The sequence below is a fragment of the Aulonocara sp. 'chitande type north' Nkhata Bay genome, linkage group LG14, assembly GCF_057382095.1.
Source record: "Aulonocara sp. 'chitande type north' Nkhata Bay isolate Kocher_YH1m ecotype deep benthic linkage group LG14, A_spYH_male_GT1.1, whole genome shotgun sequence".
NCBI classification, from domain to species: domain Eukaryota; kingdom Metazoa; phylum Chordata; class Actinopteri; order Cichliformes; family Cichlidae; genus Aulonocara; species Aulonocara sp. 'chitande type north' Nkhata Bay.
The window spans coordinates 33,234,075-33,252,401 of NC_141357.1; the positions used below are offsets into that span (position 1 = coordinate 33,234,075).

Sequence of the window (18,327 nt, forward strand, 5' to 3'; positions counted from 1 at the left end):
CTTTTTGGCTCTCGGTGGTGATTAAGGCAATACATAATACATTCTGCATGTGTTTTCAGCCTATGAAAGCTATTAGACATTTTCAGGGATACACATCACAGACCTCTCTGCCACTTCAACGTCAAAGCAGAAACGCTTGTCGATGGAGTCCGTTTTTCTCCGAATGCAGGACTTGAGCTTGAACACCTCTGGCTGATTTACGACAAGACCATTCTAAAAATAAACACACTCGTCATTAATTAGTTAAAAATACAATGAAAAATGATTATGGAATGAAAATGAATATATTTACAATTGCAAATGCACGGCTCTGCAAGTCTGAAATGACTAATATGTATGCTGTGTGTTTGTTGTGAGAGACACAGAAGGTACTTTGAAACCAGAAGATTTATGTATCCGGAGCGTCCAGTGCTTTTGTGAAAATATGATTGGAAATACAGAAAAAAGAGAAAAACGAATGAAAAAAAACGTAATCATCGACAACAACAAAAACAGAACATTTACCATTGTGGTTTGGATTTGCAAAATTCTTCTTCTTTTTGTTTGGCTAGTTTTTTCTTTTTGGTGGTTCAGACTTTCTAAACTCAAGCTCGATGCAATCTTCATATGCCTAAAAATTGATTTGGGCTGTCAGCCCAAACAAAGCTACTTGATTGCACGCATTCATATCATCCACTTATCAAGAAGCAGAGCTTTTATTTCAATTATCTTGATTTTAAACACGCGAAAATATAGTTTTAAAATTACATTATATCATTGACCTTGTTTTTCATTTCCCATTAGAGGCCTTCAGTGTCAGCTGAAAGTATCAATTCAATTACCTCCTGAACGGATTTTGTTCTTTCTTTCTGAGAATTAGCCATATCTCACATACAGCACATCCTCCCCTGTGCACGCCAGTAAGACTGACTGTAGCCAACTGCAACAAACCAGATATGTGGATAAAAATACGCCTGCACCTGCATTGGCTTTGGGCTTTATATTCTCCCTCTCCATCTGTGTGTGGGTTTCTTTGTTTTATTCGATTTTATTTAAAAATAAAAAGAAACCGAGATCATTAGTAAATCAGAATGTAGCCATATCTGTAACATGTGCAGAAAAATGCATGGAAACTCACAGTTATGTGGATATTTTTTTTATATAATTTCTCCCTTGAAGTTTACTGGAGTTCTTTAAAAGTATGTTTTCATAATTTTTTAATCTGTGTGGCACTGAAGTGCACATATTTTTTGTTATCGTCACTGGAACCTGTATTTCTACAAATACTTTTTTGTGAAAAATAACAAAAGGTTAAACTGCGATAGCTAAACACTTCAAAACCATGCTGACATTTTCAGTCGGTTTGCACCTGACGCAGCAGCGCTAAGCTGTATTCCCTGTGGAAGTTACTCCATATCATCATCCAATTACTACATACAAAAAAAGGATTGATTGGAAGCTTTTTTTCATCTAATACATAAAATGTGAAATAATTATCAGTTATCATTTGATCTACATGAAGTGTCATTAAGTCATAGCGATAAATTCCTACAAAGGAAGTAAACATTCATCAGATCACTTAGAAAGCAAGATACTATAACTGTTTAGTTTAACGGACTATTTTCATTCCTTGAATTCCCCTGCGGTGTTGTTTGTTCATTTTGTTATTTAAAAATAAAACATGTTTGTTTGCCTTGACGTAACGAGTCTTTTGTCTTCTACGCCTAATTTGCAGTTTTGTCAATCTGGCATTTTCCGTTTTCTCCTCCCGGGACAAACCATGCCTTTAAGCCTCTTTTTTTCACACAGATTACACTCTGCTCCTTCTTTTCTTAGCTTTTTATCGTGCAAATGTTAAACTAAACAAAATAAAGTGAATGTAAAGTACCTGTTTCCCAGCTGACTTGTTTTCAGTGTTGCTCATGGTGAATGTTTTGCTGCTTTTCTCATAAGTGCAGTAGTGACGTGTCCAAGTGCATCCCAGAGGACCTAGGACAGAACAAATGCAGAAGAAAACACTAGTTGAGGCAAAATAATTTTTCACTGAATCACAGGCTTCTGGAAAGACTTCTGAAAATCAATTTGCAATTTTAGTGTGATAAATCAAAAGTTGTTTATTGCTGCTGATAATAATCTACCATTTGTGGTAACTCCCCCATTTGAGAGCACATCAAAGTGAATCCGTAAACAGGATGAATTATGAGTTCTGTGTGAGTGGATCTCTTCGGCAGAGGCCTGGGAGAACTCGAGACATGTTTATGGTGATGGATGTAAAACCATTCACTTGAAAGTGAAGGGGAGTGAGATGGCCTGGATGGCTGGGAGCACAGCTAGGAAGACTCACGTTTCTCCTGGACATACAAGAAGCCTTCCATCGTCCACTGCCCGGGTGGTTTATAGTCCTGATCTGCCGACCTTATCCTCTTCATCAGCTTCTCCACTTCCTGCTTGGTGCTCACAAAGTTGTTTCGTGTCTGTGTGGGAAATTTAGGGTTATGTTATCATTGTGTTATCTCTGATCTCTCAAAATAAAAACACATCTATTTTTTCTCAAAGAACAAATAAATAAAAACTATCATTAGACTTTTTAAGTAATACTTTTTAGGTCATTTAAAATTAGAACACGATCTTGAAGATGTCAGCCTCTTATTTGGAGTCATAAAGGTCAATATCAGGCCATTTAATATCTCAGAGAGTGGTGAAGCAGCCTCCATTCATCCAGTAACCATCAGAAATCTTTGCATCCGAGAGAGGGTTACCGAGTGGAAACTGTAAGGGCAACAGAACTGACATATTGGGTCAGAGAGATGTTTGAACCATCAGGACCTAAGTAGAGAGGACATAGTGATGGAACAAGGCGGCACTGCAGCAACTAGACTTTTACTCCCAAGTCTTTTTTGACACACCATAAAATGGCCTACAGTTACTGCCTGCAATGCAACACTGAAAATATCGATCCTCGGCGCAGCAAAGAATTTCATTTAATCACACAGCTATCCATTTGTGAAAACTCCGCTTGTTATATCAGGGTGTGATAAGCTGCAGAATCTGATTACGTGGCTGGTTGCCTTTGTGTACAACCCCTGAGGTGTTGAGACTTACGTTTTGTAGGTTGAACTGGAGCTGCTGTTTATACGGCTCAAATTCGTGAGCCAGCTCATATCCTTCATGGTAGAATGTAAACAAACCCTGAAGAAAGGCCAGGAGCTGGAATGGAACAATATTTATTGGTGAATTATCGAGTTAATAAACATTACAAGAACTTGATTGCCTATTTACATGGGCAAGTGTTTTTTTAAAGGAATCTTGTAAAACAGAACATCCATTCAACACACCGAAAACATTTATAATAGCATATAATAGAATATCCTACCTATAATATATAAGTAATCCGGACGTTTTTCTATTGTTATTATTATTTGATAACGATGCACTTATTATGATAATGTCATCTCAATGATATGTACATTGTTTTCTATTCTACCAATCATTTTGTCAGAATTTTTTGTTACATTGTTGATGTTCACTTTTAAATCTCATGTTGAAGGAATTTGAGTCTCATTAATTTTAAATCGATAATTTATTGAACATTTTTGTACTGACAAGCAGAAAACTGAAAAAAGTATATTAGTGGAAAAAAAACCCAAATTTTAAAAAAGTTTTCGGCTTTTATGGCAGACAGATATTGATCTTGTTTTTTGTAGAACACACAAACATCCATGGCCATTTTGGATACATCTAAATATATTAATAAATAAATACACACATAAATAAAGCATAAAGATCTACTGTTACAGAGAAACAAACTGATGCCATCTCTTGCGTGAACAAGTGTGGTCCACAAACATGGAGTTGCTTTCAGTAAAACCTTCAGACACAACCACTGATTTGATTTCTGGGCTGAGGCTTGGTATATCAAATGTTCAAGGATGAACCATCTTTTCTTTGCCCAGATTCATCACACACAAGGTTGAGCCTTGTCATATTTTGAGCACTACCTGGGGCCCGGAGATTTACATTTTTGGGCCAGGGTTGTGGGTAAGTTGCCAGTGGATGTAAACAAATGGGAGTAGGACGTCTGAAACAGCTACTTTGCACCCATCTCACATTCCCAGACATTTAATAGGAAGCAAATTTAATGTTTCCTGGTAGCATCTGCACTAAAGATGTTAAAATCGACTCTACATATCTATAAAGCAGGGGCTTTCATAAAGCCTTTGATTTGCACTAGCACTCTGTCTTCTTTTGTTTGACAGCCGATACTTCATCTAATTTTACCCACAAGCTTCCCCAAATGGATCAACTACATTACAAAGAATTTGTGATGAAGATGACAAATGCGTGGGATATACAAGTGTGGTTATGTTCCTGTGAGTGTTGTATAAATGCACCTGCCTTCACTCCAGGATGATAGACATTAAAAAAAAAAGAAATGTAGTAGTAGTTACAGAGATCTGGTGGTATTTTGACTACAAATAAAATATATCAAAGCATGAAAATGTACTCCTTCATCTTTAAAATGCAAAACTAATTTAGCAGAGAAATATATAAAACTGGCACTTCACTTACTGGCTCGACAAACTCAAATTTCTTCTTTTCTTGCACTTCTTGTATTTTGAAGACATACTCAAGGGACGCATCATAAAAGAGTTGTCTCTCCTTGTCAATCTGCATGTCAGCCTGAGAACGAGCAAACAAACCAGGGTTAGTGCCACAACGACGACAAGCGTCAACCTAGGAGTTAATGTCTGTATCACCACGTGGAAACAGTCTGTTGTTAGAGAGAGGGGTAAGGAGCACAGCAAAGCACACAAACAGCTTATTTTCCAAAGACACTCGGCTGATCATAAAACTGCATTATTCAAAGACACGTTTGCAGGATGAGAAAATTTGTTTTTCTTTTTACCTCCTGCAGATATGCTTCCTTCTTTTTGGATGACAAGCTGAGGTGTCTCTCAAGTGTAGAGTAGTATTTCTCTGTTTCTTTATCGAACTTTTTCTTCCCCTCCTAAAAAGGTTCACAAGACACATGAAAGGCTTAAACATTACCAGAAATGTGTCACTTATTCCCCGATCTGGGGGTGTGGGAATGGATTGCCACTAGGTGGAGGTCTAACTACAGTTTCTCATGCCAAAAATTTCTGACACTAGATTATTGCATGTCTTGAAAGTGGCTTATAACAAACGCACAGAGGAGCAGACAATGTCGGCATATCGATGGGTCATGTGAGAATAATGCACTGTTATTCTGTTATTCACAGGCAGGTACATAACTTCACAGTGAAACCCACAGCACTGTAAATCACACATAGCATAATGCTTCTGGCACTGTCACATAGCTGACCAGTTGATGTTAGCATCTCTTTTCTTGTTCTGCTTTGCTATCCACTGACAGACACAAGTCAGTCTCAACAGTTACAAGTCCCAGAATTCAGTCAGCATGTTTCAGAAGACTCTGAAGAAGGCGCAGGAAATGGGCTTTTCATGTGAGATGCCGATCCATAAAGTACACGAACAAAGAAATTAAACATTTTGCCCCCCAGAAGATCCTTTTTATAGTACTTAATCAAAATGCCCAAGCAGTGAAAACCTGTCTCAGTGAGGACATTCAAATGCCTCATCTGCAAGTCTGACCTCTAAACCAAGCTTTGCCTACTTAAAGCTCATTTCGCAATGCAAACATTCATAAAGAGGAGCGGAGAGGCAGAATAAGCGGGGGCTGGGGAAAGTGTGAGGAAACGGCCACTGTAACCAGATCCTTCTTGTTTATTTTCATTCCCATGGCCCTGAAATTTAGCAAGTCTAATCGGCTAGCTACTGATATGACCTAGAACAGCGTTCAGCCCCAGCAAACCTCAGAAATAAAACTGTGGAGGAATTCACAGTAAGACATGGTAACATTTCAACATACAACAAGAATAAAATCAAATCAATTGATAATTTAATGTAGTAGCATCTCATTTTCATCTTTCTTATCACGTCTACTCATAAATAATCTCTTCTGCAATGAGGGAGGGGAAACAAAATCTGTTGTATATAAGCACTCTTTCCTGAAACAAAGAAAAAGAAATACACAGGTGGATGAGAAAATAAATATATGATTAAAAATGATGTCAGCTGACAGGAAATAAATTTCCCTTAAGGTTTTTTTTTATTAGAGAACAAAAGGTAGCTGACTGTCTTCTCTGCCACTGTGATGTGACATTATTCTGTGAGCACGCATACAGCAGAAGCCCTGGGGAAAACACAAACATGCACACAAACGCATGGACGCACATGCACACACACACTGGAGATCATATTAAATTAAGAGCTTTAGGTTTAGCTGAGCCCCACAGTCACAGCAGGAATCTCCCAGCGCTGCTGACCAGTGTGAGCACACCAGAAAAGTCCTCACAAAAAAAACCACCCAAAAACAAACCTCTCTCTGTCTGTCTGGCCTAACTCTTTCACACTTACAAAGTGCAGGCAGTGACTCAGAGCTACAGTGAATATGTGAGGCATAGCCAGCCTGATTAAGTCACCAAAGTGCACTGCTTTGTTTTGATCCAAGCAGGACGTGTATAAACTGGTGCTACCATAATGATACCCTAGCAGAACACCAGGTGTTTCTTGGTTTGTCCATGTGTTGATCATACCCCCCAGCCCCTGGATATGTCTGTGCAATCAGAGTGGAATATGAGCATTTAAATTGCAAAAAGTATTCAAGAGAAGGTAGTTGCAGTGCAAGGAAAAGGCTTTGAAGCCCAACATGTGGGGACATAAGACATTGGGGTGGATATATATATATATGTATACCCTCAAGCACATGCAAAGTGGGAGTTTCTAACACAAACTAATGCCAGCATTGGAGAGTAATCATCTAGCTGGGAATGAATAAAGTCAAAGCACTTCCCGACACTCTGTGGTGCACAAAACACACATGAACCTATCACTTGGGAGATTTCCTCATCTGATTGCTTTGTTCGCTCTCATGAATAAATCAGATGCAGGAAGATAATATTCTGATGCAGATTGCTCTGTAGTGGAATTTCTAACTAGAAAAGTCTAATGTTGCTGTTAAGAGCGCTTTGATGGCAGCTGTAGTATGGGTAACTTTGCTAATTGCTAATGTAACATTGCAGGGAGGAAAGCGATGAGGAAAAACTGCAGGCGGCTTTTTTTTTGGTCATCAGGACTTCTCAGTTTGCTATAGAAAGGATGCTGAGAACAGATATGAAGACTGCAGGAGGAATATTTGGACACTAGCTGCACATCGCTAGTTTTGACAGTGGCCCTAACGAGCCTCAGGGCCATAATTTCTACGCCTCTCATCGCCATGGTAACAGATGCAAGCGGCAAGGGAGGTCGAACGTTTCTGTGCACGTGTATGCAGAGGAAAGAACCCCAGCTATCACACTACACTTCCTCATTTCTGTCCATCCTAGAAGAACACAAACATCAATGTCTAGCGAGGAATCACATGCGGGATATCTCTTCGCTTGTTCATTTTAAACGGATTCTCTGAGCAGTGACATGAAAGGGAAAACTTTAAAACAAATCTCTATGAGCTCACTAGAGGCGGCTAATTGGACCAGGGGTCCAGAATGGTGATTAAATAGCAATAGCTGGGTTATTTTGATGTGTGATTTCACCACACAGGAGCTGGATGTGGTCCACATAAATAAATAAATAAATAATTGTCTCCATCTTTACCTGATATCCCACCTGCTGAGAAGACAAGAAGTTGGCCAATTAGTATGAAATAATTACAACATCTGCTTCTGCAGTTTAAAAAAGAAACAGAGAAAATATCGTTCGTGTGTGAGGCAAAACGCAAAGCTTTAGTCTAAACAATATTCATCAGTCCCTTTGTTTTCTGGCTTTAAAGTGATAAAGATAAGAGTTCGCAATATAGTATGCATGCCTTTCCATTTCACAGTGGGATTTTCTTGGTATATCACAGACCAACTTTTAAAGGCTGAATAAAGATGCAGCAAGAAAAACGCTGGTATCTTTATATCTCCAAAAAGCTTTTTCTTATTATACTCTGGAAAAGAAAATCTTTTGACAAGCTTTCCTTGAATATGCAGTAGGTCTGTATTGTAAGGATCCCTTAGGCATCTCTCCCATCAAGGTCAAGCGAAGCTTTCCTCTTACCATCTTACCACCTAATCTAGAGATAAGAAATAGGGAAAAACAACTTGAATCATTTGGACATTTGGAACTTCCTAATAAGATGACAGATTTGATGATTATTTGTTTTGGATTATATCATAGGTCAGCTTGGCTCATGACTAAGTCTGTGACTAAGAAGTTCTCTCAGGCCACGCAAATTACTTTTAAGGTAACAAGCAAGTTATTCAGTATCTTTAGCAGGGTTTTGCATCTAAGTAATGAATATTTTAAAAAAATCACAGTTAAAATTGATATGTTATAAATTTGATTCCAGTCAGCTTTGTGTTGATTCCAGAAATTTAGCAGTTGGTACCAGTACCATTAGAAATTCACAGCCCAGGATTGGCCTGGGCCCCCTTTCCCTGGTGGGTCGCGGAGTATGGGGGTGCCTACTGGGGTCAGCGGAGGAGCTGGCCCCAGGGAGGGGTCACTTGCCCCTCCCTTCCTTCCCTCCCCATCTCCAGCTGCCTCCCTCTTCCCGCTCCACCACAACCACCCACACATGCAGGACCTTGGAGTAGGGGTGTGTCACCAGGGTGCAGAGGAGGCCCCCCCCCGTCCCCTTCTGGCTGCCTCTGCCTCAATTTTATCCCACAACTTAGACATTCACATTACTCACGCTCCCATTACACATACATATAGGATCTTGGGGGTGGGCACGATACACGGAATCCAAAGTACCATCAGGGTGTACACCTCACCCCTGGCGTCGTTGCCCACCTCTCAATGTTAAATACACGTAGACATTGAGGGCCAGCAGGAGGGACCATGCGCTTACCTGCTGCTCTCTGGCAGGTAGCTCCATGCCCTCCTGGGTTTTAAATGCACCTTAGAACGCACATGCATCAACACTACAATGAGCGGGTGGAGGGAGGTTTGGAGTCTTCTCTCACCCCCATTCTCTGCGACCTGCTGGAGCGGGGGGGCTAGGAGGAGGAGTTGGCCGTCCGACTGCGGTCTGGAGTGTGGGGCCTCCCTGCTGCTGCGGAGTCGGGGCGGTCTGCCTCCCCCCACCGCAGGGAAAAGGGTAACACCACCTGGGTCTGGGTGCAGTTCCCCCCCTCCAGGGGCAAGGGTACCTAGACCCGGGGCTTAGAGTACGCTTGGGGAGTGTGATCGTGTGTACAGCATCTCTTTATGTCTGTCTCCACGTTGGTTGAGTGTGGAGTAAGTGCATATGAGAGCATGAGGGAATGGATGTTTGTATCTGTGTGTGCCTGTATTTCTGTGTCTATATGTGAGGTTGGGTGTCAGGCGCCACCTCTCTGGGGACATCTTAGGCCCTCCAAGGTTTGGAGGCCTATCTCCCCCTACCACCACTTCCCCTGCCAGTGGCGGACTCCCTCAGACATCGGTGCGTTGGTGGTTCTTTGTGTCCGGGGATGGGCGTCCAGGTACACACCGGCTCACTCCTTGGCGGCCGCTTATCGGGGCCTGGAGCCTGGGGCTTGCTCGGGCCACTTCGGAGGTGGGGTGCCCCCGGCCTCCCGGCCTGGGGCTCGGTCACTCAGGCACGGCTGGCTGCCGGCGGAGCTCACGGGCGCGTCACTGCAACTCCCCCTGGCTTCTGCTCCGCGGCTGCTGAGTGAGCCCTCATCTGGGACTCTCCTCAGCTCTTTCTGGGACAGTGGCGCGGCTGCCCCTCTGTTGGTCTTCCTTGGTCTCTTGTGTTCTGGGGGCCTCTGGATGTCTGGAGTTTTGATCTCCTCCATACCTGCTTCATGCCCTGGAGGACGGGGCTGTGGCCCCCCCACACCCTCTAGCAGATCATTACATGAAGGAACCTTTTAAAAAACTAAAAACAAACGCATCCATGCTCACAGGTGTACACACGGGTGATCACACCCACAAACTACACCCTTTTTGGCTCCTACCTCAAAGCACACTGTGTTCTGTTGATCTTATGTGCTGCACAATAATGTTTAATATTTAGTATTTACTGTCATATTCCCATATATCATTGTGATGTTGTTTATTCTATTACTCTTGTTCTCTTCTGCTTGTTTTCTTTTTTCTTTCTCAGCAGGTGACCCAGGTGATTGATATATGCATTTGTTTTTCTTTTTTTCTTCTTTTTTTTCTTTTTCTGCTCATTCTGTTGGTTTTTGGTTTTTGCCCTTCTCCCCCGTCCCTCTTCTCAGCTGTTTCTCTTTCCCTCTTTCTTTCTCCCCTTCTTTCCCCCAGTCAAGTCTGTCCCATATTCAGTAAGTGAAAATAAAATAAACAATAAAAGGTGACTCAAATGGACCATTACGGCAAGGCTGGGATGGTCAATTTGGTAAAGTAAATCCGTTGGGCATCTTTCTTTGCCTTTAGACAACAATTCTGATGGCAAAAGAGCCAAACGGGACAGGCAAAAAAAAGAAAGAAAAAAAAAAAGAAATTCACAGCCCTCACAGCCCAATACCCCTATTCAATGCAACGGTTGAAAGAAATGTTGGGAATCATGTATTATCGCAGGGTACTGTTGGAAGCTTTTTTTCCCCCCCTAAATGCTGCCAAATGTGTAAGGAAATTGCATTTGTGGGTTGAGCAGCAGAGTTGAGTAAGCGGGTTACGGGAAGAAAAACGTCTCTTTTCGGCAAAATCTTCTCTGCTGATGCCAAACTGTTTTTTTCTGCCATAGTTTGTTGTTTGGTGTTGTTTCATCGAAATCTGAAGAAACTAGACAAATTAGCATTTTAAGAAGTTATTAATGTAACAAACACTTTCAGCTGTGTTTACTGTCACACTATATAAAATGATATAATGAAGAATAAACAAGCACTGCAGGCCTGGCCTTGCTAGTTTATATAATGTTACCTCCTACAAATATTTCAGACTGAAGAACATAGTTGATTTCACAAAGCCAACCGTCTCAGATGGTTTGATCTATTTCAGGATAACAGGGCAAAATATTACCAAACTCTTACTGCCTTTCTTATCAATGAGCTGGGACAAAGCTATCACAGCAGCTGCACTCAGCGCCATCTTTCATGTTAAATTTTTCTTTATGCTTGTAGGCATCCTTCTTTTTCGGGATGATTTCACTGTTTGCGCATAATCTGATTTAATATACTTCTTTTGCGAAAGGCAATATCTTATATATTTACAGCGAACGGCTGCTGCCTTAAAACAGGTAAAGACCGACCTCTCAAGGTCTACTGCCTTGTGAAATTCTGATGATCAGGAGAAAAAGTAATTACTTTCAGAAAGATTGTTTTAATAGTGTTTCTGCTTTATTGGGTAGGGCACAGTGGGAAGTGATGGAACAGATACGAGAATAACAAAAAGAAATGTATTCAATCTGCATCGCATTATTCATGCGTTTTGTTGTTTTTGCACCACAAAGTTTGAGTCTCTGCATCATCTGCGGTGCTGTCATCTCAAGTTCTTAGGAGAAATGTTTTCAAAGCTTGTTTTGTTCTTCTTACCTTATCGCCTTGTGCATTTTTTGATAAATCACTACGACACTAATAACTGACAGGCTGCTAACCTTTTTATGAAATGCATAGTATCTAGGACAGCACTTCCTTCATTGATTATACAATGGATTTTTATGTTAATACAGCTGGGATGTGTCGTTCTCGTATAGTGAACAAACACAACCACAGTCTATAAGCACAATGTAGTGAAAAGGTCAAAGCATAATTAATTATGCGTTTTCTTTCTTTCTCTCCCCCTCTCTCTCTCATTCATTCCCCCTGTCCTATTTATTAAAAAAAAAAAAAAAAAAAAAAAAAATGACAAAGGATGAACTGAAGCTCTGCCATCACGTAATGTCGCATACTGCTGTTTCTGATGTCATTTAAAAAAAAAAAAAAAAAAAAAAAAAAAAAAAAGCATAATTAATTAATCTGTCAACAACTAATATATTGGCTATAACTTTAACAATCAGTTGCAGTCACTGTTATTTGAAGTTTTCTTGCTTTTGATGTACCCGGCCTATCATAATATACATTTTCAATAAATATTAAAAAGTATACTCATCAGTAAGTTCGGGGTGTTTAATTATGCAGTTTCCCAGAACAGAGCAACCTCTACTTGGTTGGAATCTGGAGTTTAACTTTGTGTCAAACCCAAAGTCCTTTTTAAAATCTTCTATTGACAATGGGAAACTCAGATGTGCTGAAATTCTCTGCCAGTAAACAGGACTTTCTGCCATTAAAATTCTTTTGCAGTCCAGTCCTAGTATGACAAGTGCGAGGCTGTGATGACCCCTAGTTTTTACTCTCAACATTCCTTTCCTCGGCATGTGTTTTAGATACCTAGGTGGGCAGGCTATAAAACCGGTGCTGGTAGTCGGCTCGCCTGGCTGCCCTATATTTACCCTCTCACTTTCTTTTTAGCTCCTTCATGTTGTTTTTGTGCAACTCAGACAAACTATATCCACGCTCAAATACATCCAATACAAAAGATTCTACTGCCTTTCACATTCAATCATTTTTATATTTTTGTCATCTATTAAAATTACGTTATCTTGTTTAATACGTTTTATTAAATTTGCTAGTTAAACCGCTACAAAATGTGCTTCCTTACCAGGCAAGCTGTAACAAAAGTGCAGGCTTATCTGATATTCAGATCTGGGAACTCTTGCAGAGCCAGGGGACTATGTGGAAACCTGAGTCTGCATATCTTATATATTTTTTTTTATTTGAAAAAAAAGTATATCAGACATAAATTAATATTCAAAGTGAATATCAACAAAGGAGTCTGGAGGGGATCTTCAACATCCTGAGAATTTTGGAAAATGATAAAAAATATTTTATCACACTTTGGTTCAAGGGCACCTGGTGGCTCAGAAAAATTAAGGAGAGAAGGAAAACCAACGCATGGCACCAGTTTATCTCATATTAGTTTGCTACTCTTTTCTATAGTCTGTTCTCTATCATGGTCAGTGTAATCTTAAGCAGTAAACAATGGCTTACAAGAATACTTAAAAACAATTCTTGTGGGCTGTGGAGGGAAATGATATGATGATGATATTTGAAGCTTGTCAACTCTGCTTTGGTAATTTGGATTAACTGGCCCTTGAAATAAATCAGATAGAACGATAACACTATATGTTTGAGAGGAAACATCTCTTCTGTGAAGTTTAACAAGACAATAATAACACCCTAACTAGTTCATTATCAGACTGCCTGCTCCCATGTTTTTATAAGTACTAATATTCTGAGAGGTCCCACTTTTTATGGTTAACATCTGTGCAATAATATAACCACATAACCACAACTGCTGTTACTGACTTTGAATTTAAGGGGGAAACTGAAACAAATATTTTTAACTTTAATAAATGGATCAGACTTTTAACATAAAAATATTCAGACTTGTCTGATCAGACAGCTGCTGTGTAACAAATTATTTCACAGTAAAAGTGTGAATCTGTTTGTGTGTTTGACAGCTCCTGACGCCCGACCAGCTTGTCTGTGCTTCAACTAATTGATTGTTGTGAATAGTTAATGAAGTAGTGACACATAAACGTGTACAACTATGTTGCCCAGGGTTTTTTGTTTTTTTTCTTTTCAAAATGAAGTGTTTCAAAAGTTCTGCTGGTGGGGGAGGTATGCTCACTTCACATTTTCAGGGCTGCGATGAGAGCTAAAAGAGCAGGGTAGTAAAGGCAGTTTGTCTTCTTTGGCTCTTGTAAGGCCAGACAGTGTCTAGTCTGTAATATAAAAACATGTTAAGTCCACCTCCGTGGATTGTACTGCATGGAACATTCCATTGTCAATTCTGGGATCCAGTGCCAGGTGAGCAAGCCAGATTAAATCAGGCAGACAGGACCAAAACTATGAGCTGACAGGAGAATTCACCATCTTTTCCCACTGCCATAACCCATGCTTTTACGGAAAGCTAATTGTTGGCTTGTTGCTAGCAATGGCTAACGGAAGGATCTAGTTATTTCTCGCTTTTAAATAGCTCAAAAATCCCTAATATAATTATGGATAAGTTGAACTTTTTTGAAACTCTCTAAATGAAATGTCATTTATTTTTTAGTGTAAAAAACACTTCATAATTGGCTACTCTATGGCGTTACACAAAGTCATCCTACACTGCATTACACTAGAAGGGATCTGAAGACTGATCTGATGAGTTTATGCTCTCAGTAGAACTTCTTTGTAAATCTTGGCCACACTATGTTTAGACTTGTCTATGGTATGCTGATTAGCTAACTACTTATGATTGACGAGTCATTAGCCAATGAGCAAGCAGCTTTACAGTCAGTCCATTCCTCTTTGTTACATCCTGTTCTTTGAAACCGAGATGCTAACGATGAAAACGCTTATCTTCAGGCTCAAAAACAGGACTTTAGAAATCAGCAGTTGACATCACTGTAGCTATAATCATCTTTTATACTGTCTGTGGGCCAGCCCTGTTTTCCAGTATTTTAATACAATTTAAAGTATATTGGATACAAGTAAAAGTTCTCAGTCATGTGCACGCAAAGAGGCACTTACCTACATCTAGTGACTGATTGAAAAATTCCAAGGTTAATGAAGGTATAAAAATATACTGTTCCTATCTGTGTGATTGCAAAGGTTTTGGCCACAGCTGGCAGGTGTATCCCCAGGCCACTTTAATTGATCCCTTGACTCAGCAGCATATTTTAGGATTATGCAGCATAGATGGAAAAGTCATATCTAATCTAGTTAAGAATCATCTGATGTCTAACCACGCTTTGTACAGTAGGACCTTGCAAATCATTGGTGGCCATCTGTATCCCAATTGGGTCTATTTGCACTAATTCCTCACACTCAGTAAGTGTGGGACCCCCACAGTGCCCCTAATGTTGAAGACGATCTTTGAAGGAAATATAATAGTGTCAAAACTTCAGACAGGAAGAATGCCACCCACAGTCAGACACCCCCTGGTATTTCCTTGACAAAGTGTCCCTGGGGCCTATTTAAATTTCAAGGTCTGACAACCACTAAATACACACACATTGCCCCCCTAAATGTGCACAAAGCTTTCTAGTACTAATTTAACATCAGCTCTATGTGACACTTCAGGCCCACTTTTGAAAAAATAAATAAATCATAAAATATTAATGAATATTCATTAAACACAAATGAATATTACAGATGTTTTAGAAGTTGAACACTAAACATGGTGAACAAAGCAAACTGTTCATCATATTTACTCTCCATTAAGTAAACTGTGGTCACTGTAGCAGTATAAATAAACAGAAACTAGGATCATTCTCGATTCTTATTTCAGTTCTGAAAGTATTGTTTGTGTTACCTGGGAAAGCAACAGAAACATATACCTGAGAGTAAAAAGAAGAAGTGTAACAACAATTTCAGTTCTACATCACAGTCTGGCAGCCAGTGCATATGGTGCTCCGGTGAAAATATGTGATTGTTTGAGTTCTGGAAGCATGTGTATTTACAGTAGACTGCACTGAAGTTTGAGGGGGTTCATTCCAAACATTTGGATCAGCCTTGTGCTAAGCAGACCGTGCCTAATATGTCCTATAGTGCTGCAGTCAATCTGCTAGTGAGTTGCTGCTATGGAAGTGTTGTGCTTGTGCCTAAGAAGCTGATACAGTGGTACGTAACCTCTTTGGGATTACTCGAAGCACACCCATATAAGGCAAGAGCTCCCAATTTGTCCACCTTATGTTCTCAGACATGAAATGCAGTAACTGGAAGGGTCAGACAGCCTGCAGATCTCTCCAGATTCTCGGAACAGTGGAAAGTTGCTCAGCCACTCATGATGTCAGCCTTTTATCTCACTCTAGTTGGGCTAATGTTTAGCGGGGGATAGGCCGTAGGAGGAGAGAGCCATTAGGAGAAAGTGGTCGGAGGAAATAAGCAGCAGTGGGAGTGACAGGGGCTGTGGCTTTTAAGGAACTATTTTATAAACATAGTCAGTCAATGCAATTGCACTGAACACTGTGATGGGGAAGTGAGAGAAAGAAATGGAAGCAAAATGTGCTTTTTCATTATGGTAGATACATGTGATGCCTAAGACATGAAGTGACATCAGTTATTTGGCCTGGACAGAAGAAGGAGATGATTTATGTTCACACCTCAGCGCTGTGAAGAGAGATTGTTCCATTATTTTGGACGTACAGTAAGGTGACTGCTTTTACAGACCAGTGGCTGTCAAGTCATGTGAAATAAATCAAAATGTGCGAGTCTAACTTTGAGGCTAGGTTGACCATCACAGGGGTCAGGGTTGTGTAAAGATGTGCAAATGATTCATAGTTCAATATAAAGTTAGGAATGAACTTGCAAACTGTGTGAGAGAGCAGTGCAAAGGCTTGCATTCTACAAGCTTGTTCATGTGTGATCTCACCAAGGGAATAACCACAAACAAGCTGCTGTACTTTCATTTTATGCCTTTGCGTTGGCCAGGAATGAAAGCATGGCTTGTGGCAACAAACCCACACTGTTCTTTGCAGTCAGCTTCAGCCTCAACAACATGTCCACTGTGGAACCAGGATGCCTTCAAGCAACACCCCTACTGATATCAAAAGCCTGTATGCAATAGGTTAGTGAGGACTGCATTATACGTATCAGGTTTAAAGTAATCTGATTATAAAATGGGTGAAGGTGAAATATATTAGATGCTGAAAGTTTGCAGCTAGAATTTTATCGTGCAGTGCCCTTTTCACAGCACAAAAAAGTTTATTTTTATATTAAAATGAAGTGAAATATGGCATGGGATAAAGTATTGTATTATTAATGTGGTTTTCAAAACGGGGAATCTGTCAAATGTAGTTTGTGCTAATTAACATAGTTGGATACAGAAATAGTAAATGTCCAATATGTCTTGTTTTAATGAATATAAACTAACTACTATAGAAAACTAAAAAGAGTTAATACCGTTTAAGATCACAATTGCAGAGCAACACATTTGTTTATACCCCCTACTAGCCTCATTAATTAGGGGCAGGGCACTTCTCTTGGTAGTGTCACATTTTACTTTTAATTAATGATTTACATACTGTAGTGAAAATGAAGGGGCTTAGGAGAGGAGGTGAGCGTGTCAGAATACATGAAATATCCTGCGCTGTTCAGCTACTAATTGCACATGTAGGTGGTCTCTTACCTTCGCAGCGCCGATTTGCTCCTTACGAAATTTTTCCAAAGGAGTAATCAACACATCATCTGCATTCTGAATCTGAAATGAAAATCATAAGAAAGCAGTGATACAGACAGACGTCAGTTTGACTGAAAGATAGAACCCGAGTCTTCAGACTATTTCAAAAAGAATTATTAGAAAGAAAATATCACAAAAATGTAATCTGGCAGGCATTCACTTTTTTAACAATAAGCTTGGTCTACAAATGTGTCCCACAGGAAATTATGGAATCATTCAGCTTAAGTCGAACACAGTTGAAAATACACGTGGAAGATGGAGCAATCACATTTAATAATATTTCTTAAGCCAGCGACAATGAACAATGTGTGACTGCACGGAACCGAAATGAGTGCAGCAGATCTATGAGATAAAGCACTCAACAATAGTCTTGCAAGGCAGACAAAAACGGAGCCTTTTTATATGAGCTTTGATGCACCAGTATTGTCAAATCTTGGTGAGTTATAACACAGTGCAGCAGCACAGCTCTACAAGTTCAATTGGCAATGCATTAAAATTTTTGAAGTATGTCTCTACATACTGGTGACCTCTTCTGTGACCGGAAAAAAGGTCTCTGGAGGAGTCACTCCGCTTTTATTCCAGACAGAAACTGAAAAGCTGAGATACACTGTGTCAATTACTGTCTATGTTGAACTGCAGGTGAGCAGTTCAAAAAGGTGCCATTAAGGTGCTTCTGAATTTTCTGTGTATGAGCTTTCACCCACCACTGGTGGAGCACAGGAAGCACTGCCATAAATGACATGCCTCTAAGGTTGATTTAAGGTGTTATTCTGTCCAGTGATAAACTAAGGGCTGGGCTCTATGATACATCTATGATAACAGCACTAATTTAGTGGTGTCAGCTCAGAATGACTATCAGCTTCCCAGCTACAGTCCTCTGAACACAGACTTTCTCGAGATGGAGTCTTTGTTTTGAACCATTAATCATAGCATATTTTCACTGTCTAAAAATAACCCTGTCAGCTCCGAACCCAACCAGAATGAGTGACTTGAAAAGGAAGATGCAATCTCTTTAGCCTGCAGTGTTTTCATTTTCCCTTTATGATGTGGATGTTAAAATCTTGTAGAGTAAATATGTAACTTTTACTTGTTGTAATAATGCAC

The 18,327-nt window shown here is 40.0% G+C and overlaps 1 protein-coding gene across 2 annotated transcripts in view; it reads right to left on the reverse strand.

The window, feature by feature from the left end:
• arhgap42b (Rho GTPase activating protein 42b) overlaps window positions 1-18,327 on the reverse strand; it is an 80,823-nt gene that overhangs the window by 17,462 nt on the left and 45,034 nt on the right. For both annotated transcript variants that reach the window (XM_086262171.1, XM_086262170.1), the window contains exons 4-10: window positions 17,173-17,244; window positions 4,886-4,987; window positions 4,549-4,659; window positions 3,082-3,186; window positions 2,324-2,453; window positions 1,868-1,968; window positions 104-213 (exon numbers count right to left, since the gene is read on the reverse strand). In XM_086262171.1, the coding sequence (XP_086118297.1) occupies window positions 104-213; window positions 1,868-1,968; window positions 2,324-2,453; window positions 3,082-3,186; window positions 4,549-4,659; window positions 4,886-4,987; window positions 17,173-17,244 (731 nt within the window). The remainder of the gene's footprint in view (window positions 1-103; window positions 214-1,867; window positions 1,969-2,323; window positions 2,454-3,081; window positions 3,187-4,548; window positions 4,660-4,885; window positions 4,988-17,172; window positions 17,245-18,327) is intronic.